Source organism: Pseudonaja textilis, chromosome 14 (genome assembly GCF_049901715.1).
Source record: "Pseudonaja textilis isolate UNSWEBS1 chromosome 14, rPseTex1.2, whole genome shotgun sequence".
NCBI lineage: Eukaryota > Metazoa > Chordata > Lepidosauria > Squamata > Elapidae > Pseudonaja > Pseudonaja textilis.
In genome coordinates, this window is record NC_142003.1 from 11,045,326 (window position 1) to 11,067,094 (window position 21,769).

A 21,769-nucleotide genomic window follows, 5' to 3' on the forward strand; every position below is an offset into this window, starting at 1 on the left:
AAACTTTTAGACGGACATTTATTGTAGGACAGTGGCCCAGAGAAAGCTGGGTTTAAACTGTAATCAAGTAAGGTATCCAAAGACGGAGCATCATGAGGTGCCGTACAAGAGGAAGCCCCCAAGTGCTCCAACGGCCACAGCAGTGTTATGGGCAGAGCAGTCACCTGCAATAAAAAGAACATAGAGTCATAGGGCTGGAAAGGGCCTCGAGAGGTCGTCTAGTTCAGCGGTCCCCAACCTTTGCAGCTTGGAAGCCCAGCTGGAGGGGGGAGGAAAGAGAGGGGAACCGGTCTATGTGAGCCGCGGGCCAGCACACCTGCACGCAGCTTGACTCGTGTGAGCCGCATGCACATCCAGCTCGACCGCAAGTCAAAGTGCAGGCGTGGGTGTGCCGGCCCAGCACTCGTGTGAGTTGAGAGGCACACATGGGTGTATGTGTGCTGGCCAATGGCCCAGTTGTGAATAGGCCACACGCCCCAACAGTGGGCCCTGTCCTGGGTGTTGGAGACCCCTCATCCTGTCTATCTCCCTGCTTAAACCATTCTGGACAAATGGCTGTTCAGTCTCTTCTTGAAAACCTCGCTGTCAGGGTTCCAATGGATGCCCATGAGCCTCGAGCCAAGTTTCAAAAGGAATCCAATTCTTTATTAGGAGCAACATATTAGTCTACGATGGGAATTTCCATCTATTCTTTTTTTGTCTTGCCTTCTGGTGCTTTGGAAAATAGTTTGACCTCCTCATCTTTGTAGGAGCCCCTCAAGTATTGAAACACTGCCATTATATTGCCCTTAGTCCTTCTTTTCACTAGACTAGACAAACCCAGTTCCTGTGTCCCAACTATGGAGAATTTTACCTTCAATAAATTTCTCTGATCTCTTAGGCCTTCTTCTCACGTAGCCCTCATCACTGGGAGAAGCTAGTAGAATGAGAGAAGAAAGGAATCATTTGCTGGAAAAAGAGACTAGTATTATTTCTTTGGAAATCTAATGCAATATGCTGCGTCTCTTTGTTTTTAATACTTGGAGATTGTACAGTTTTCTTAAGTTTGCCTAAATAGTTCAATGCTCAAAACATTGGTGTGTAGGAGATGACCAGGCTGAGCTGGAGGGAGGGGTCAAGGATGTCATTAGTCTCAAGTCTCTTCATGCTCATAAGAGATCTAAGTCCAGCTCACCTTGTATTCCGTTGACTCTTATCTACTGCCAATTTGCTTGGACTGTTAGTAGATCAGATTCTTGTAGAGAGCTTAAGCTTGCAATAAATCTTGATAGTCTGCCTGGATTTCCTGTTTTCCCACGCTTGACAATTGGCATATTTAGTTTTTCAAATGTGGCAACTTTAGAATGGGCGGATTTCAGTTCCCAAAATTCCCCAGTCAGATTTGCTGTTTTATTTAGGAATTATGTTTTATAGATTGAGGTTAAACCTATGGAATTATAGGCAGTCTTTACTAAACAACGGGTTGCTCAGTGAAGTTATGATGTATCTCAGAAGAGATACTTATGACTTGGACTTGAAGCTCCAATGTCCATCTCCTCTTATTCTCTTTTATGTATTCAGTAACTGGTCCATGTCTAGGGTCATTTCCAATGTCCCAAGGTCAAGGGACTGCGATTTACGTTGTTGGAATTTTTGCCGAAAATGCGATGATCCAGGGCGTGGCACAAAGGCAACACAGATAATCAATAAGAGTCCTTTTATTATCTCCAACTTTGCCCCCAAGGGCCAGGTTACCTTCTGGCTGGAGAAAAACTCTACCAAGAACAGCCTTTGACTGCAGAAAATTAAGTCCAAAACATGGTCAATACAAACTGTAACTTAAAGTCCAAACAAGCCAAAGTGAAGTAATTTGTTTGGCAGGACAGGAGCAAGAATTTCAGACTTGAAGGCACAGCTAAACTCATAGGGTTAGGAAGATGCCAGGAACACAGATAAGCCACAACACAGAATAAAGTCACATTTGCTCCTAGTAGCCTGCTGCACACAGCCTGCCTTTCTTATCAATTGTCTTCCCAGCTGCAGCTAATGAAGGGAATCAGGGCCCTTTCCTCCCCCGTAAGCCACGCAACCCACGTTGCTCCCTTCTCCGTTCCTCCCTGCGTGTCGTAGGATGAAGAGGGAGTGGGCCTGGGTCTTCCTCTGAACTCCCTCTCCCTTGTTCTATCTCTCCCCTGCTCTGCCCAGCCAGACTTTGCCCTTGCCCAGCCTCCTCCACAGCCAACGGAGCCACACTCCCATTCCCTATCAGCTGTCCTGCTTCTTCCTCAGATTCAGTCTCCGACAGGGGCATGACAGAAAACAAGTGTTTACTTCTGGCTTTTTTGCATAAAATGTCCATTGTGAATTATGGTTTGCTTAATAACCATGGTGTTTGTTTAATAAACTTCTGCAGAAAAAAAAGACATAAAATCGGATTGGTCATATGATGACTGACTTAATTCACTGTCACAACTTTCAACCTCCATTCTGGGCTCAACTAAGGTCGTAAGTTGAGGACTACCCGTCAACTTAGCAATGAAAATGTTGAACTCAGTTGTGGTCATTAAGTAAAGAACTGTCTCGTCTGGATGGGGTTGTTGGCGTTTTGACAAAACGCAAGTCACTGATGGCCGTAAAGTCATGCAATCTACTTACGGAACATCCAGAAACATCCTTTCTCCTGTTTCTGCCAGTTGAGAATGCGGTCAAGCCAGGAATCCTGGAAGAATTCTGAGAATCCAGCTAGCCCACAAAACATAACTGTCAAGAAAGAAGATGCGGGTTGGTTGATGATGGTTAGCGCAACTTGAGGGTTAAGAAAGGGGGAAAATCTATTCGAGAGGACTGGAAATTACCCACTCATTTTGAAGAGATCACTTACTGTGTTCAAATCCCACTCCTTTCCAGACTGATGACGTTACCTAGTTGGGTAATGAAACATCTTCAAGAAAACAACCAAACTCAGAGAGCATCAAGGCCCCCACGGATCACTTACTGTTCTCTGTAAAGAGATCTCCAAAATAGTCCATAATATTCTTCTTTTCGAAATTGCGATTGGTTTGCATCATCAAATCACAGAATATGTTTTCATAGTAGCCGGCATTTTGGAAGAGCGAATTAGGGCACGATTTCTAGAGAGGGAAGGGTGAGAACATCAAGCAAACGGGTGGGATAAAATATTGATCGATTGATTGCTACATTCATCTTGCAATCCAAATGTTCTTAGTGGTATCACCAAGCAATTGGCAGAAAATTAACGAAAGATAAAGCCTTTTTTTTTTAAAAAAAAAAAATGCCTTTAAAGCCTGAAAAATCTGACTCAAAATACAAATTACAAACGTGACAATTGCAGTAAAATGAATGCACTTCAAATTCCTGCAGGTGGGGCTTAAAAAAGTACCATTTATACTGTTTTTTCTTTTTTTCCAATTTAGCAACTTTAAGATACTCCAACTCCCCAAATTCCCCAGCCAGTTCTACACCTTCCCCCCCCCCCATCCCGCCCCAAATCTTTGCCCTTCTCTCCAAGATCCTTGCAAATGGGTTAACGATCTCCCAAGCTTTCCTTCCTTTTCATCTTACGGTGATCATTCTAACCACCATGGCAACACGATCCAGAGTCTCTACATGTAAACTGGACATCTACAGACATTTGTTTAGTAAACAAACAAACACAGACACTTTCTTACCATCTTGGCGAACAGAAAGTAAAAGAGTTGGTGGGATAGCAAGTAGCCATCGCAGTGGGTGTTTACCATGAGCCTGGTGCAGTTGTCAGGAATCCAGCATACCTCAGAGTTATCCCTGATGAAAAGCAAGTTAGATAAGCACTAGCACTATTATTTGGACTTATATACCGCTTCACTTTGTTTTCCAGCCCTCCCTGAGTGGTTTATAGAGTCAGCCTATTTGCCCCCAACAATCTGGCTCTTCCTTTTACCCACCTCAGAAGGATGGAAAGCTGAGTCGACCTTGAGCCAGTCAGGATTGAACTGCTGGCATTCTAGATAGAACTGTATTCTAACCATTGTGCCACGATGGCTCCTAATTCTAATCTCAGTTGTGCTTGCAAGTGAAGGTCTTCCCGTATCAGTTGTAAATCAAGCAACTCATTGATTTATTAGCTTGTTTTGTATATAATTAAATAGATGTTCCACAGCAGAAAGTTTATGAATGGCTCATTCATGCCACAGGTTTCCAAATTGTTTTGGCTAACAGTGCTCTATAAGGGAAATTGTTGTGTTAGGAGGTGTTTCCTTAATTCCAGGTTGCTTCTCTCCTTGGTTAATTTCCATCTATTATTTCTTTTCTTGCCTTCCGGTGCTTTGGGGAATAATTTGAGCCCTTGTTTGTGGCAGCCCCTCAAATACTGGAATACTACTATCACGATACCCCTAATCCTTCTTTTCTCTAGACTGGCCATAGCCAAATCCTGCAACCGTTCTTCGTATGTTTTAATCTACAGGCCTTTCATCATCTTAGTTGCTTTGAACTTTTTGCAGAGTCTCTGTTCTGAGCCAAACCTTTTTCCAGTTAGACAAAACAATAACCAAAGGGAATAGAAACCTTTTAATGAGTCTTACAAATTCCCGGTTAAAAGGCTGCTGAAAACTAATTAACTTTGATAAGCACAAATCTTGCCAAAACTATGCGAGACTGTCAAAAATCCCAGATAAGAAATATTTCACAACACAAAAGTCTTCCAATACACAAGGCTGGAGTTTCAAAACGTCTTTGCTTCTTGCAAAGAATGTTCGCTTCACAGCTGCCTTTTATCTTCTAGAAGGAGGGGCCACTACCTTGCAGCCTTACTCCTGAGTCGCCCATGCTGCTGCAGCTGCTCTTTCCTGCGATCAGCCCTGCACACAAGTGCGCTTGGCACAGGCTCCTCGGGAACTTCCTCATTGCTGCTGCCAGCCCTCACAATCTCTGAAGGCAGCCGTCCACTCCCTAATGGTCCTGACCCCTCATCTGAGTCCTCGCTCTCCTCAGCCATCCGCACCTGCTGCTAACCACAACAGTCTCAGACTGGATGCAGTATTTCAGGTTTGGCCTTACTAAGGATTTATAAAGCAGTACTAATAAGCAATACTAAGCCCCAATTTTGAACACATGGCCCTGGGGATTCTATGATGGTTGTATCTTCAAAGACAAGTTATAAGTCTCTTTTTTCCAATGTTGCTGTAACTTTGAACAGCTACAAGTAGTAGTTGTAACTCGAGGACTACCTGTTTTGGAGCAGAAGAAACCCTAGAAAAATCAAAATCAAATACCTACTGTGTTCCTAATAGGGACGAGATGCAAAAATCACTGGTTTTTAAATCCAGGCAGCGGCCACTTGTTAGAGAATAAGGAATAGACTCATTAATCTTTTTCCATTCTTGGGGGACCTTCCAAAATCCTGGTTTTAAAGCTGGAACAAACTCTGAGGGGGAGGGAGGGGAATGGGAAAGAGAGAAAGATTTCTTAGCCTTTGCTCGAGACTTAGAATAATTGTAATATAATTGACAAGCCCTTGCTTATCAATAGAGACCGAGCGGAGCAAGTGGACAGTTTTAAGTTTCTGGGTGTTACCCTAAAAGAGGACCTGGCTTGGGGTGCTGACATTGCAGCCCTGGTCAAAAGAGCCCAGCAGAGATTATACGACCTGAGACTTCTCAGGAAACAACAACGGAATGAAAAACTGCTGGTGACCTTCTACCGCTGCACCCTAGAGAGTATCTTAACTTATTACACCTGTGTAGGGTTTGCCAGTTGCATCGTGGCAGATAGGACAGCGCTCCAGAAGGTTAATCTCATTGCCCAGAGGATCATCCCCTCTTTAGAGCTCCCGCTGCCTTAAGAAAGTTCAAAACATCCTCAAAGATCCATCTCATCCTGGGCACCCTTTTTTTTTGAACTATTACCATCTAGCAGACAGTACAGAATAATAATACAAACAAGGGCAAATAGGCTGAAAAACAGCTTCTATCCCAGAGCAGAGGCTCTTTTGAATTCTACTGTGTTAGTGCAATATTGATGTAATATCAGGAGTTTTCAGTTCAACGTATATAATGTGAAGGATATATGTTTGTGTTTATTTTCAGTCATAATGTGCACTGAAGATGGTATTTAATTGGAGGTCTTCTAGTCCATCCTCCCGCTGAACCAGGAGAACCTATAGACCATCTCAGACAAGGGATTGTGTAGTCTCTCCTTAAAGTGGTGTCTTGCTTTGGCTGTTGCATATAATCAGTGGCACCTTGTGAACAAAGCTGGTGGTGAGAAGCGCCACAGCTCTGTAAAAAAAAAAAAAAGAAAAATGTGAAAAACTCAATTTCCCCATCCTAGCAGTCAACCCTGGTCTTACCACCCCCGTTCCTGAGAGGTGTAGGTGTCATCGTGTTGCTTTTAGCATTTCAAGGTGGCATCTGGCTTTTGTGGGACTGGGAAGAAGAGTAGAGTTGTGGAAATGCCCACCATTGAATTGGATGGCATTATTAGAAAAACTGGTTAACCACGTTTAGCTGGCTTTGTGTAAGCATTAAGTGATGCGTGGCAGTTTATCAACTACAGGGTTGTACAGAGGACTCTGAGCTATGAACGAATGAATCGGTCTGGCTTAAATTCATGTGTCAAAACAGCCAAGGATCAGTCAGCCTGCTGCAACTGGTCTTCTCTTTCTCTCCATTCTCTCTTTCTCTCTCTCTCTCTCTCCATTCTCTTTCTCCATTCTCTCTCTCTCTCCATTTTCTCTCCATTCTCTCTCTTTTCATTCTTTCTCCATCCCTTCCCCCCTCTTTCTCTATTCTGTCTCTCTCCATTCTTCTCTTTCCATTCTCTCTCTCCCTCTTCATTCTCTCTTGATTCTCTCTATCTCCATTCTCTCTCTCTCCATTCTCTTTCTCCATTCTCTCTCCATTTTCTCTCCATTCTCTCTCTTTTCATTCTTTCTCCATCCCTTCCCCCCTCTTTCTCTATTCTGTCTCTCTCCATTCTTCTCTTTCCATTCTCTCTCTCCCTCTTCATTCTCTCTTGATTCTCTCTATCTCCATTCTCTCTCTCTCCATTCTTTTTCTCCATTCTCTCTCTCATTCTCTCTCTCTTCCTCCTTCTCTCCCCCGCTCTCTCAGGATCTATCAGTCAACTCTGCTACACCATTTAAAGCCAACCGACTACCCTTATGTTTCTTGAGAGAAGGAGACCGTGTTAATGGTCTACTCCCTCAGTTTTCAATTAGATGTTTTTTGGGCCATTTACAATAATCTTCTTTTTCTATTAATCAGCTTATTTTCACTTTTCATGGTTGCTCCTGCCTCCTGTTTTCTCCCTAAACAGCAACCCCTCTGAGAAGTAGGAAGGATAAGGAGAGAGAGTAACTAGCCCAAGGCTAGCTACCATGGGAGAGGGTTAATTTGAACCCAGGTCTCCCTGTTCCCAGCCCAACACTTTTAACTACTTCACTTTTCTCTTTCTATGTTGTTAGCAACTGGTATTCACAGATCGGGCAGACGGTTTGTTGGCAGAAGAGCTATGTTTGCAACTTTGCATTGCCAAAAGCTCCAGATTTATCTGCCTGGCTTTCAAATTAGATTCCAGAGCTAGGAAGAGCAATTATCTCACTCAGAATAAATTAATCTCCTGTGTTCCTTTGGCAGAAGTGGGTAATTGCCTTCCCAGGGCGATATGTAGTCCCCAAGCGCTCCTTCGTATCTCTCAGAGTCTCTTCCAACAACGATTGTTGAAAATCATTGCTAGTTTCTGGATGCTTTGTGCCAAATGCTCCCTAAAGGTATAATGTGAGCCATAAAACAAGCACATCATTGCTTAAAATAATGAAGAAATCTAAAGCACAATGCAAGTAACTTGGAAGACAAGGGGCGGAGGTGTTGTGGTTTGCCGGCAGCCGGTGCAGACAACAGCGGAGTTGGAAAGTGGGGAAGAAAGGGGACCAGTCAGGGAGTCTGGAAAGGACTCGGATGAGGATCCTGTGTCAGATGCAGAGATGGGGCCAAGACCATCTGGGAGTGGGGTGCTGACTCCGGAACCTCCAGAGTCTGGCAGCAGTGAGGAAGAGGATCCACGGGAGCCTGTTCCCAGTGCGTGTGTGCGCAGAGCTGCTAGAAGGCGAGAGCAGCTGAAGCAGAAGGAGCGACTCAGTAGTAAGGCTGGGAGGTGATGGCATCCCATAAGGGATAAAAGTCAGACCTCAGTGACGAAAGCTTTGTAGGAAGCAAAGCAGTTCAAAAGATTCCAAGTCCTCTTTGAAGCTCTGGTTGGTTTTCCGGTATTTCGGTTGGTTTACTTCTGTTTTTGGCAACATTCTACAGCACTGAAAGGCGTGTGCTTATCTTGGGGAACTGTTTCTAAGTAGTTCTGGCTGGGAATGAAAGTAATTCCCAGCCTTGTAATAAAATAGATTTTGCTTTTAAAACAAGTTTATGTTTAATTACATTTGACAAAGCCCGGGTCAGAACAGTAGGGATATCCTGACTCCACACTAGCACAGACATATATATGTATGTATGTAATTATGTATTTATTTTATATCTTATCTTTTATTATTTTTTATAAAAAAGGCAGCAAATATACATAATATCCTTTCCTCTCCCATTTTCCTCAGCACAACAGCCCTGTGAGGTGAGTTGGTCTAAGAGAAAGGGACTGGCCCAAAGTCACCCAGCTGGCTTTCATGCCTAAAGCAGATCTAGAATTCACCATCATCTGGTGATTTGCCTAGAGTCATCCAGCTGGCTTTCATGACTAAGGTGGGTCTAGAACTCACTGTCTCCTGGTGATCAGTCTAGAGCAGGGGTTCCCAATCTCATGCCCTTAGAATGCTTACAAAAACAAATAATTATATGCTTATAAGTATGCATATACAGTATAATTTTGAAACTTCTAAACTTTTCACACTCCCGGAATATCGTCTCTCACCCCCAGTTGGGAACCTCTGGCCTAGTGTCATCTAGCTGGCTTTCATGGTTGAGGCAGGACTAGAACTCACTGTTGTGGCCCGCCAGCGGCCAGTGGAGCTAGTGGCAGACTCAAACAGTGAGGTTCTTGGGGAGGAACATGGCCCAGTCCTGGAGTCTGGGGAAGGCTCGGACGAGGGCTCTGCATCGGAGGCAGAGATGGAGCCAGGGCTGTTCCAACAGTTATCAGCTGCCTTCGGAGTCAGAGATCAGTGGGGAAGAAGAACAGCTGGAGCCTGTTCCCAGTGTGCACATACACAGAGCTGCCAGGAGAAGGGAACAGTTAAGGAACAAGAGTTGACTCAGGAGTAAAGGCTCAGGTGGACGGTGAATGGTCCCTCCCAAAGGGAATAAAGAGGAGAGAAAGAGGAGTGGGGTTTGCAGGAGACAATTAGTTCAGTTCATTTGAGTGGAGATCTGTTTACTCTTCTTGCGAAGTAATTGCTGCTACAGTGTGGCGTTTGGAAGCTATCGGCCTGTCAACTCTTCAAGCCTGATAAAGGTCTGTAGTTATGAAATCTCATGAAAGGCTGTTTGCCGGGACTTTGCAGGAGAGGATCCTAAATATCCTAAATAAAGGGTTTTTTATTGGGACGATGAGTCTGCTTCATGGTCTTAGGAAACCTAGGTCAGAACATTCACTTCCTCCTGGTGATTGGCCCTAAGTCACCCAGCTGGCTTTAATATCTGAGGCAGGACTAGAACTCAATGTCTCCTGTTTTCTAGCCTGGTATCTTAAACACTAACCACTAGACCGAGCTGGTTCTCTAGTTTGCATCACGAGCATGCACATTGGAGGGGAAACCCCACAAAACATTAATGAACAACCCTTGGCTGTAATGACCCAAAGGGGCGTGGCACCAAGGCAACACAGTCAAATAAGCAAGAAGAGTCCCTTTATTATCTCTAACTTTGCTCCCAATGTCCAGGTTACCTTCGGCTGGAGAGAAACTCTCCCAGAAAAAGCCTTTAAGTGGTGGAAATTCAGCCCCAAAACAAAGTACATATAAACTGTAACTAAAAATCCAAACAAACCACACTTCAGTAATTAACTTGATAGGACAGGAGAAGGAATTGCAGACTTGAAAGCAAACACAGTTGGGAAGACGCCAGGAATACAGATAAGCCTCCACGACACCAGATAATTCATGATTTGCTCCCAACAGCTTGCTGTGCTCAACTTCCCTTTTTAAACACAGTGTTCCCACCTGCAGCTAATGAAGGGAATCAGGGCCCTTTCCTCCCCTGTAAGCCACACAACTCATGTTGCTCCCTTCTCCGTTCCTCCCTGCGTGCCCTGGGTCTTCCTCCCAATTCCCTCTGCCTTGCTCTACCTCTCCCCTGCTCTGCCCAGTCGGACTGTGCCCTTCCCCAGTTTCTTCAACCGCCAACGGAGCCACACTCCCACTCCCTCAGCTGCTCAGCTTCCCCCTCTGAATCAGATTCCGACAGGGGCATGACATTGGCAATGAAAAGTTTTCTTCCCCAGACTTATGAAACGATTCACATCAGACTTCCGTCCCTAGGGAGACCTACCTTCTAACCACGGTTACCTAATTCTACTGAAATAACGTTTGCCTCTTCTACCTTTGTGGGAAACCGGATCTTGTTTTTCAACATCTTGGTTTGCATCCTTTATGAAGGTCAACAGCTTTTCCCTCATCATCAGGATTCTCTGCCACTCGACAGTTAATTCCAGCTTCCTTTGCCATCTCTCCAGGACCACATTCAAAAAAGCTAGAGGTTTGCAGAGGGAGGAAAAAAACAAAAGAGATGGAATTAACACCACATCTCAAAACTCAAAGAGAGATGGAATGGGATGACACGAATGGGATGCGATAGTTTAGTTTATTGTCATTGCATCTTGTACAACATAATTAAATATCATCTTCAGTGTACATTATGACTGAAAATAAACACAAACACACATCCTTCACGTTCTATACAATTGAATTGAAAACCCATGATATTGCATTAATATTGCACTATACAGTGGAATTCAATATAATTACTACCCTGGGATAGAAGCTGTTTTTCAGCCTATTTGAACTTGTTTTTAATATTATCCTGTACTGTCTGCAAGATGGTAATAGTTCAGAAAAAGGGTGTCCAGGATGAGATGGCTCTTTGAGAATGTTTTGAACGTTCTTAAGGCAGCGGAAGCTACAAAGCTCTTCCAAAGAGGGGAGAGGGCAACCCAGGATCCTCTGAGGGGCAATGACGTTAACCCTCTGGAGCAGGGGTCGCCAACCTTTTGGACCTCAGGGACCACCAAACTTATAATTTTAGATCCCAGGGACCACTAACTGGTTCTGTGGGCATGGCGTAATTTGTGGGTGTGGCTTGGTGGTCATGTGACTGGCTGGGCATGGCTTGTATGTAGCTATTATAAATATTTATATAAATATCATTTTTTTTATGAAAAAGAGCAACTTTTACCTAAAATCAAAGTAGGCAGGCAAATTGAGTTGCTCACAGAATCACAGATTCATTTAGAAATCTATCTATCTGCCATTGGCTAGCTCAGTCTGTCACATAAAATTTGCTTGCAGCCAAAATCATAACATTTGCTAGCAAGCAAACTCACAAAATTAACTCACAATACACCATGTATATAAATATTGAATTTTTTATATAAAAAACCAACTTTTATCCAAAATCAGACAAAGCAGGCAGATTGAGTTGCTCACAGAATCATTCAGTGATCTATCTATCTGCCATCGGCTATCTCAGTCTCTTAAATTTGCTTCCCATGAGTCTGCACTGAATTTGCTTGCAAGCAAACCTTCGGTCCTAAGGGAGGTTCGGCTGTGCTTAGCTAGAAAGCAAGAAATCCAACCATTTCCTGCTTCCTAGCTAATCTAAATCTCATGGCACAGAACAGATGATGGGCAGAAAAAGGAAAAATACCAACTTAGCAGACAAGTTTGCCGGGTAAGGAGTGAGTGGGCAGGGAGGGTTCCCGCGGGCCATGTGGGCTGAGCAACCTTGTGTTTCTGCGCAGCCTGGATTAATTGCTTTGGGGGTGTGTGCTCTGGGTGTGAGATTTCTCTGCGGCTCACCAGAATTTTCTCACAGCCCACCAGATGGCAACTGCTGCTCTGGAGCGCTATTCTATCTGCCACTGTGCAATTGGCAAACCATACAGAGGTGCAGTATGTTAAAATGCTCTCTATGGTTCAGCGGTAGAAGGTCACCAGCAGTTTTTCATTCCGTTGTTGTTTTCTGAGAAGTCCCAGGTAGTATAATCTCTGCTGGGCCCTTTTGACCAGGGCTGCAATGTGGGCACCCCAGGTCAGGTCCTCTTTTAGGGTAACACCCAGAAACTTAAAACTGGCCATTTGCTCCACTTGGTCTCCATTGATAAGCAAGGGCCGGATGTCTGATCTGTTCTGTTAATGGATGTTATGCATTGCAAATATTTTCAATTGATTTTGTGGTTTTTTTAAAAAAAAAAACAGATTTTATTAATTTTTAAGAATACACAAACAAACAAAATGTAGAATATAATAACATAGGACATCTTTTCTGAAAAAACAAATAAAACATCTTATTTAAAGACAGGATAATTCCAAATTATCACATTTCCATACAAGCACAGTTTAATATGTATATTTGTCTTATCTGTTCAACTTCATATCTTTTTCCAACTTCTCTTTATTTCTCCCTTTCCTTCTATTCAATTATATTTCTTTTGCCTTAAATTGTATATATTCATTGTATCCATCTGTCTGATACAATTTCGTTATTCTCTTCCAACATTCTTCTAACGTTTTATTAATTCATAGACCAGTGGTCAGGGAACAGGGATAAATTACCCCAAATGGGGTAAAAGTGAAAATCTGGGGGTAATGAGGAGGTTGCGCTGGCCAATGGCGGAACTATCGGCATAGCAGCAGTTATTAAAACACCCTTGAGGCAAATTTATCCCCTCCACCCCACCCTTGTTTCTTGGGTCGGAAATGACTCCAGGCTAGATTCTGCAAGAGCCGCGCCGCCCGTTTTTTAGGGGAAGGCGAGCTTCTGGCATAGGGCAGAGCATTTTGGGAAAAGGGACGCTTTCCCCCGCGCTGCGATGACCGCACGCTTTTCGCGCGCAGTTTGTGTCACCGTGGCTCCCAAATATCATCCTCCCTTCCCGCTTCCTCGCCCCCAGGCCCTGCCTGCCTGCCAACTAGCCAGCCAGCCCGGCTCCCTCCCCGAAGCCTCTCATCACTGCCAGGCACACAGGAAGCGAAGAGGCACCTGCAACTGCCGCCTTGGCCCCGAGAAAATTCCCAGAAGCCCTCGGGGAGCCTGGTGACATTTCATTCCCTGGAGCGAGCTATCCCGCCTTCTTCCCAGCCGCGGGGGGGGGCACCTCCTCCCGCCTCGACCTCCAAATTATGTGTCAGCAGCCTGAGGTGGCCGGGGAGGGGAGAGGCCGGGAGGGGTAACGTCTGCGTTTATAAATTTTTTTGGGGGTAAGAGGTAAAAAAGTTCCCTGACCCCTGTCATAGACAAACAAAACACAAAACATAAATACATAAAACTTCGTTTTGGAAAGCGGCTTACCCCAGGTTACATCTTTTTGTACAGACATAAATCAAATTCATGCTCACTTAATATACTATTTCATATCTTATTTAACATTCTATATTTTCTATATATTTTCTCTCTTCATTCACTCTCTTAATTCTATTTTATTTATTTCATCTCAATTTAAATAATTATACTTGCATCTTTTGTCCATTCTCTTTAAATTATCTATTTATCTTTTCTTTCTAATACAATATTTCTCCTGTGATCACTGGTTGAAATATGGCAACTTTTTATCTTTCCCCTAAATTTAACACTTAAAATAATATATACTTTCCATACTGATTCTGCTTAGTACATTCTAAATATTACATTTTAGAATAATAAAACAAAAAAAGACAATTAAGTTTATAAAATAGTAAAAACAATATTCCATAGAAAGTTAAAATTCTATTATTAAATCTTAAATATTTTTATACATTCCCTTTAATGCATTATTAACTCATATAATATTTCAATTTTCTAACTCAATTTCAAATACTAAAATCTACAATACAATCTTATATACTTTTGCAGAATCATTTTTTAAATTATAATTACCCTTGTCTCTGAAAAAAAACTGATTTTTAGCATCTTGTTTTAAACCTTTATGACTTCTCTTTCCTTTTTTCCCTTTCTTTCTTATCAATTCTAGCCTTTTTGCCCCCCAATCTCTCAAACTCCCCTCTCTTAATCTTTCCTCTCTGTTGTATTTCTCTTTTCTGTTGCTTTCTGACATTGTATCAATTTTTCATCTTATTTTTCCCTTTCTTGGTTGCTTTTTTAAGTTCTGAATTCTCCATTTTCTTTCCCCCCTTTCTCTTTTCTTCTTCAAGTAAGATTGTCTGTCCATTAAAGATGGCTTCTTCTCCTTCATCCCAGCCTTCTTGTTGTTGTATTTCTTGGTAGGTAGAAATCACCATTTCTAAAAAGTGAAAAATAGATCCAGAAGAGCCCTTGCCTTCTTGTTCCTCTTCTTTTAGCTTTTGAAATTCCATTTGCAATTCCTCAACAGATAGTGCCATTTTTTCCCCCTAAGAACAACCCAAGTGTTTTCAATCTTTAGTTTTTAGAAATAGTTTCCAAAAATCCCAAAGTCACAAAGCAATCCAAATCAAAATAAATTATTTCATTTAGCACTTTCTTCTTTTTATATTTTCTCTTCCTGGGGTAGAGTTCAATTACACAGTTCCAAAGTAATTTTTTAGAAGCCTTATTGCCTTTTATTTCTGGTCTTATAAACTCCAAGCAGTCTCCTTCAATACAATCTTAAAGTAGGTTCTTTACCTCTTCCCTTCCACTTATAGCAAAAAAAAATTATTAGTTTTTAATTCCAATGTTCAGAAATCTTTTATCCCCTTGGGTTTAAATTTCAAGTTTAGTTACCTTCTGTGCCCAAGCAGGTTTTTCTGATTTCCATCAGCTATTTCCATGGGGAGGGAGAGTGAGAGAAAGTAACTTTCCCTTTCACTTTTCTTCCACTTTCCAGTCTTCTTAGGAAACAATGTATCATTCAAACAATTAAGATTCCCGGGTATTTAAAAGTTCCTTGTTGTCCTGGTTCAGCCAAAAAACGTTCACTTTCTCCAACTTCCTCCTGCACAATCTTACCCAGCTGCAGGCTTCTTTGTGGCGGCCATTGCTGACTGCTGCTCCACCTCCTTGGGAAAAAGGAGTTTAGCCGGGTGAGGAGGGGGTTTGCGATACTCCCAAACCCCTATCCGGATCTCCTCTATCTTTGGTTGCCTCTACGGGGCAACCATATCCTCCAGATCCAGCTGGATCGGAGGCACTTCGGCAGCGAGCGCAGCAGGAACTGCGCACGATCGCGAATTCCTGCCACCGCCGAAGCCTTGCAAACCGGAAATCTTCAATTCATTTTGTGTTTTGATGGAGTTGGAAATGTAACAACAAGACAAGAAGGGAATTGATTGATTAAGTGCCATCAGATCACCTTCGATTGCTAATGACCACAAAGATTTTCTCCAAGAAGGAGATGGCACCAGAATATTTGGTAGAGTGGACTTCCTTGGAGTCTGGAAGAAGCTAGCTATGAAACAAATATTATAACATTAATGCAATCTCCATCTGAAATAGATTTGCATTTCTGTCACTCCAAGACAACTGAAGTTCTTGAATCTCTCCCATCATAAATTTCCCAGTCATTTCTAGATTGTTTATTTAGTGTATTGCATCTACAGAGGTCATGCAACCACTAATATACAAACATGAATAAAAATTTTTTGGAAAACCATCACAACTGTGTGTAAGTGGAGCATTAGCAGATGTATGTATGTATGTATGTATGTACGTATGTAAAATATGTGGACAGTACAATATACAAGATGAAACATTAAATTACGTTAAAAACCATGATAACAAATCACCATTTATTTTATTATATTTAGCATATGGCATGTACAGAGGTCATGCAATGAGTGATATGCAAATTTAGTTTAAATAACAGAACTGGATATTTAGACTCCAACAGTTCTTTTAAGAAAATGATTGAGAAAACATATCATAGAGTTGCAATCGATGTTTTAATCCAGTATCTAAGGAAACTGACCATCTAACTGCTTCTGTTAGGGCTATTTTCTAGATTTCCAGATCACCCATCTGCACTAATGATCTTTCGTAAAACATCACAAGGATTGTGGAGGAAATTCAACACCACAATACACTACCAATGCTATTTAGTCGTAGTGTAGTTAATACTTGGATGAGAATTCTTAGGGCTAGACTGGAAGCCATAAAAACATCTTGTAAGAGAGCAGGAACAAACAAACCTTCCCTTGGTTGGTTTGACACAGATGTATCCATGAGTCATTGGAATCATTGAAGTCTAGCTTGATTTGAGGGAATTTTCAATTTTAAAGTTTTTAAAAGTTCAGACTCTGTCATCATTAGTTATGCAAAATTGGGACAGATCTGATTCCTGACCTGTCATTCTGCCTGTCTCTAGAACTAACATCCAATTTCCAAGCTTTCCTTGATCATAGCCAAGTTCCTCTTCTACTGCCTTCTCTCCATCTTTGTCCCATCAACATAATAGTTCTTTGCTGTCTTTCATCCACCTGTAGGACCTCCTCAAAACATGGGGAGTTTCTGCCTCTTGCCCAACCGACCTTCCTACTTCCAATAACCATCTTCAAATGAACGGTTCAATGGTGTCTGTCTCCTTTCCTTTCTCCATCTTTCAAAGACCGTGTCTTAGTCCTTGTGATTGTTGTCATCTTCCAAATGCATTCATCAGTCATCCCTTTATCCCGCTCGTCACTGTCTTCCTCTTTTCAGTTAATCTTCTCCTCACTTCTCCATCACAATTTCCTCAGCCCAAGGATACAAGGCACCCATCTTCCCTTAACAGAATAACAAGAGTTGGAAGGGACCTTAGAGGTCTTCTAGTCCAACTCTCTGCTCAAGCAGGAGACCCTATACCATTCCAGACAAGTGGTTATCCAATCCTTTCTTTAAATACCTCCAGTGCTGGAGTACTCACAACTTCTAGAAGAAAATCATGCCCTTGTTTGCTGTCAACTTTAAGTCTAATAACAACCAACACAGCAAGTACCTAAAACAAGTACCTTCCAAGACGGAGTATCCCAATACCGCATCTATGTTGATTTGGTCGTGGTATTCACCCAGGAACAAAACGGCCTTCTCCATGGCAGAGATGATAGCATTTCTCTTATCTGCCTGACAAGAGGAGGGCTGCAGGTTTACAAGACAGATCAACAGCAAAAAACCAAAATTCAGCATTTTTTTTGCATCGGGGGCAGGAGGAAGCAACAGAGGCTTTTTACAGACTCTGTGAAAAAAAAACCTCCTGACCTCTCTTTGTTCTCCTTAAACCTTTTTATAGGGAGGATTTGTGTACACAAGAATCCATGTCAGAAACGAAGAAGCTCTGATTGACAGCAAAGCTCCAAATTGTTTACAAGGATCCATTAAAGTCCTTCCAGGGGCCAAATTATATTTTGTTGATGGATGTGAGTAGGTTAAAAATCACTTGGAGTTGAGTGGCACACAAGTTTTAAGTCAAGGAAATAAATTGTGGGTTTTTTTTTTTTTTTGTATAAATGTTATGAAATGTTTTTTTAAAAAAAGAAGCAAGCACTGAAAAAAACTAATACAGAGTAAAGGAGGAAAGAAAAAATAAATAGAAGTTTCCAATTTCTTTTCAGATAATGGTATAAGCATGGTTACACAATCATCGCTTTAGAAAAAAAAAACTTACTTTCTTTTATTATCTAGTATTTTCTAATCAAGGTCACAGATCATATCCATTTTTTTCTGCTTCATGCAAAAAGTCCCTAAGGGGTTTCCAATCAGCAACAAAGGAAATCAACTGTCTTTTCTTTAATTAAATTAGCCAAGTTTCATCAACTTCACCAACCATTCCTCCTTTGTAGACAGTACCGAACCTTTCCACTTTTAAGCGAATAACAATCTTGCTGCACTTGTCACATATCAAAACAAAACTCTCTGATTTCTGTTTATTTATCCACTCAGCCCAAAAGAAAAGTCTGTGGTTTCAATTGTACATTAGTCTTCACAATCTTTAAAGCCTTCTGAATTAGTGCGTGCGTTTGGATCCAAAAATTGCTGGTTTTCTTGCCTTCCCATCAAACATAATATGTCCCTTTGTGTTGCTCTCATTCCCAGTATAACTTTCTAGTGCTTGGTTGAAAGAAATTGTTATTGTGACATTCACAACAACAAAAAAGTGCACACCTCTTAAAATACCCAAGGTTGAGAAACAGTGACTTAGTAGTTAGAAGAGAATAAATGTAGCTCAGGGTTGAACTATGGAGATCTTGGTGCTCTCTGAGCTTGATTGTTTTCATGTAGACATTTTATTACCCAACTAGGTAATATCTTCAGTGTTAGAAGGTTGTGGAGGTTTCCACTCTGTCTATATACAAGTTTGGTCCATTCCCTTATATTCCATTCCATTCTATGTACCCATTTCATGTATTCATAACTATGTATATACTTATACCTATTATCTTGTAAGCAATTGACAAATCAAGTAAATAAATCAAATAAATAAATAAAAATAGAAGACACAATCTTGCATTCAACCCTGTGGCGCTCTACAATTCAAAACCCGCGTCGACGTGTGTAGTTGCTCCTCCGAGCCGACAGGGCGGCGCTGTCCCGACCTGCATTGGCGGCGTTCCTGGAGCCGCTCCGCGCGGCCTCCCACCGCCTCTCCCAAGATGGAGGCCGGCGATTGGCTGCTTTCGGGGACGGCGCTGCTGTTGCTGCTGGCTGGGGCGCTGGGGGCCTGGTGGTCGTTCCGGCCCCCGAAAAGACCTGGCGACGTCGCGGGGCGCGTGGCCGTGCTGGTAGTGGGCGACCTGGGCCGCAGCCCCCGCATGCAGTACCACGCCTTGTCGCTGGCCCGCCGGGGCCGTCGCGTCGCTTTCCTCGGCTACGCGGGTGAATCTTCCTCCCCACCTCGAGAGACCGAGGGCCCCGGAGACCGACCCTTCTTCCCCGCAGAGCCTTCGGCCCGGCCTGACCTGGCCAACTACGGCTCCCAGCAGCCTCGGCCATGGCGGCGGTGCGCGAGGCATGCTGGGAGTTGTGGTTCCGCGTATCCGCGGAAGGGCTCGCCTGGCGCCCCTTCATTGGGGAGTCTGCCAGCCCCATTTGTCTTTCTGAGACAATGCTGGGGAGGATGGGGGTTGTAGTGCTGCCCCAGGAGGGCTGCGGATGGGAAAAGGAGAGGAGCGACCTGGAACTAAGGAGAAATTTCTTGACAGTTGAGAAGAATTGATCAGGGGAACAAGTTGCCTTCAGACGTTGTGGGCGCTTCATCACTGGAGGTTTTTAAGAAGAGACTGGACAGTTGTTCGTCTGAAGTGGTGTAGGGTTTCCTGCCTAGGCAGGGGGTTGGACTAGAAGACCTCCAAGGTCCCTTCCAACTCTGTTATTTCTATTCTATTCTATTCTATTCTATTCTATTCTATTCTATTTCTATTCTATTCCTATTCCTAGTCTACTTCTAATCTATTCTACTCCACTCTTACTTCTACCCTTATTCTATCCTTATTCTATTCTGTTCCATTCCATACCATACCATTCCATATTCTATTCTATTCTATTCTATTCTATTCTATTCTATTCCATTCCATTCCATTCCATTCCATTCCATTCCATTCCATTCCATATTCTATTTTATTTTACTCCACTCCAATCCACTCCTATTCCATTCATTATTCAGTTCCTATTCTATTCTATTCTATTCTATTCTATTCTATTCTATTCTATTCTATTCTATTCTATTCTATTCTATTCTATTCATTCCCATTCTTAATTCTATTCATTTCTATTTCTATTCTATTCATCCTGTTTCTATTCTATTCTATTCTATTCTATTCTATTCTATTTCTAATTCTAATTCTAATTCTATTCTATCTTTATTCTATTCATTCCTATTCCTAATTCTATTCTTTTCTATTTCTATTTTATTCATTCCTATTTCTATTTCTATCCTGTTCTATTTCTATTCTATTTCAATTCTATAAGCTGCCTTGGTGGGATGGGTGGGAGGTGCATAGGAGGAACCCCATGCAGATTTGGGATATGACTTATGTGTGATTTTAGACTATCTGTTTTCAGGGCTTTCCCCTCTTTTTATTCAGATTTCCAGCTCTCTTTCCTTTCTTGCCCATCACTCGGGTTCAAATCTAATCTTTGAAAAGTTTTTGCCCATCGTCAACAAAATGGATCAATGAAATGCCGTTTTTGTGGTTGCACTCAAGGTATTTAAATTTGCAAAAGTAACAACTGCCAACCATTGATTGAGAAAATTAAGGGTGGTTTTTGTTTTTGTTTTGGATGGGTGGAGAGTTTATGAGACAGTCAAAATAAGCAGAATTAATCAACTAGTGTGCAAATAAAATAAAACGGCAGGCAACAAAGGAACAAACAGTTTTTTTTAAAGATTATTCTAGATTATTGCTTATTATTGTTGCATCCTCCCATAATCATCTGTGTCCTTTATGATACATTTTATTTTGAACCTGACCTGCTGCTGCCATCACCTCAAAACCAGAGCAACAGGATGGGGCAGCCAAGCTGTTTCTGAAAAGCTTGTGTGTAAACTTTAGCCATACTTCATCAGAATGCAATTAGTCACAAGTAATTTGGGAGTTTGTTTTTTTAAATAACTTGCCTTCTTTGGATTAGGATGAGAAGAGATAATTGCTCTGTCTTTCTGCTAGTTAATGGTTTCATAATACTAAGTTACAGCAGAAGTCTTCTGCGCTCAGTTCTTTCTTTGGAATGGGTCAAGTACCTACCACAAAGCAAATCCCATTGAGATCATTTAGGGCAGAGATCTCTTTATTCGTTATTTCAATTTATATGGCTACCCATCTCAAATACATGACTCTTAGTATACAAGATGACAATGACTCTTAGTATACAAGATGACAATGCAGATAGTCCTTGACTTATGACCACAATTGAGGCCAAAATTTCTGTTGTTAAGTTTGTTGAGTGAGTTTTGCCCCATTTTATGACTTTTTGCCTCCGTTAAGTGAATCACTAAAGTTGTTACGTTAGTAACCCTAGCTGTTAAGCGAATCTAGCTTCTCCATTGACTTTGTTTATCAAAAAGTCACAAAAGGGGATCATATGACCCCAGGATATAGCAACCATCATAAATACGAGTCAGTTGACAAGCATCTGAATTTTGGTCACATGCTCATGGGGACAGCAATAGCACTCAGACTTATAGGCCGCTTCATAGTACCTTACAGCCCTCTCTAAGTAGTTTACAGAATCAGCCTATTGCCCTCAACAATTCTAGGTCCTCGTTTTACTGACCTCAGAAGGCTGAGTCAACCTTGAGCTGGTCAGGATCGAACTGCTGACATTGGGTAGTGTTAGCCTGCAGTACTACATTCTAACGACTGCACCATCAAGCAAGGAAGGAAGGGCAATAGCAGTAGCACCTAGACTTATATACTGCTTCACAGTGCTTTACAGCCCTCTCTAAGCAGTTTACAGAGTCAGCCTCTTGCCCCCAACAATTGGGGTCTTCATTTTACTGACCTTGGAAGGCTGGAAGGCTGAGTCAACCTTGAGCCTGGTGAGATTCGATCTGCCAATTGCGGTCAGCAGAAGTAGCCTGAAGTACTGTGTTCTAACCGCTGCACCACCACAGCTCTTAGAAGCTACAAACGTCTAACTATGAAACACAAGTCATAAGTCACTTTTTTTCAGTGCCATTGTAACTTTGAACGGTGACTAAAGGAACT

The 21,769-nt window shown here is 42.2% G+C and overlaps 2 protein-coding genes across 8 annotated transcripts in view; one reads left to right on the forward strand and one right to left on the reverse strand.

The window, feature by feature from the left end:
• On the reverse strand, positions 1-19,055 carry C14H16orf89 (chromosome 14 C16orf89 homolog). Of its 3 annotated transcripts, none has more exons than XM_026704120.2 (8): positions 17,078-19,055; positions 10,521-10,670; positions 5,257-5,404; positions 3,669-3,783; positions 2,975-3,110; positions 2,635-2,739; positions 854-916; positions 1-164 (listed from the first exon to the last, which is right to left on the reverse strand). In XM_026704120.2, exons 1-8 carry the CDS (start codon positions 17,250-17,252, stop codon positions 91-93), a joined length of 966 nt encoding a protein of 321 aa, XP_026559905.1. In that variant the 5' UTR covers positions 17,253-19,055; the 3' UTR covers positions 1-90. The 3 variants fall into 3 exon arrangements, with proteins under 3 accessions (XP_026559905.1, XP_087768670.1, XP_026559906.1); XM_087912544.1 differs by lacking the exon at positions 17,078-19,055 and adding an exon at positions 14,877-15,190; XM_026704121.2 differs by lacking the exon at positions 10,521-10,670.
• Positions 18,704-21,769, forward strand: part of ALG1 (ALG1 chitobiosyldiphosphodolichol beta-mannosyltransferase) — a 24,673-nt gene continuing 21,607 nt past the window's right edge. For all 5 annotated transcript variants that reach the window (XM_087912529.1, XM_087912530.1, XM_026704115.2 and 2 more), the window contains exon 1: positions 18,704-18,938. In XM_087912529.1, the coding sequence (XP_087768655.1) occupies positions 18,716-18,938 (223 nt within the window). In that variant the 5' untranslated portion in view covers positions 18,704-18,715. The remainder of the gene's footprint in view (positions 18,939-21,769) is intronic.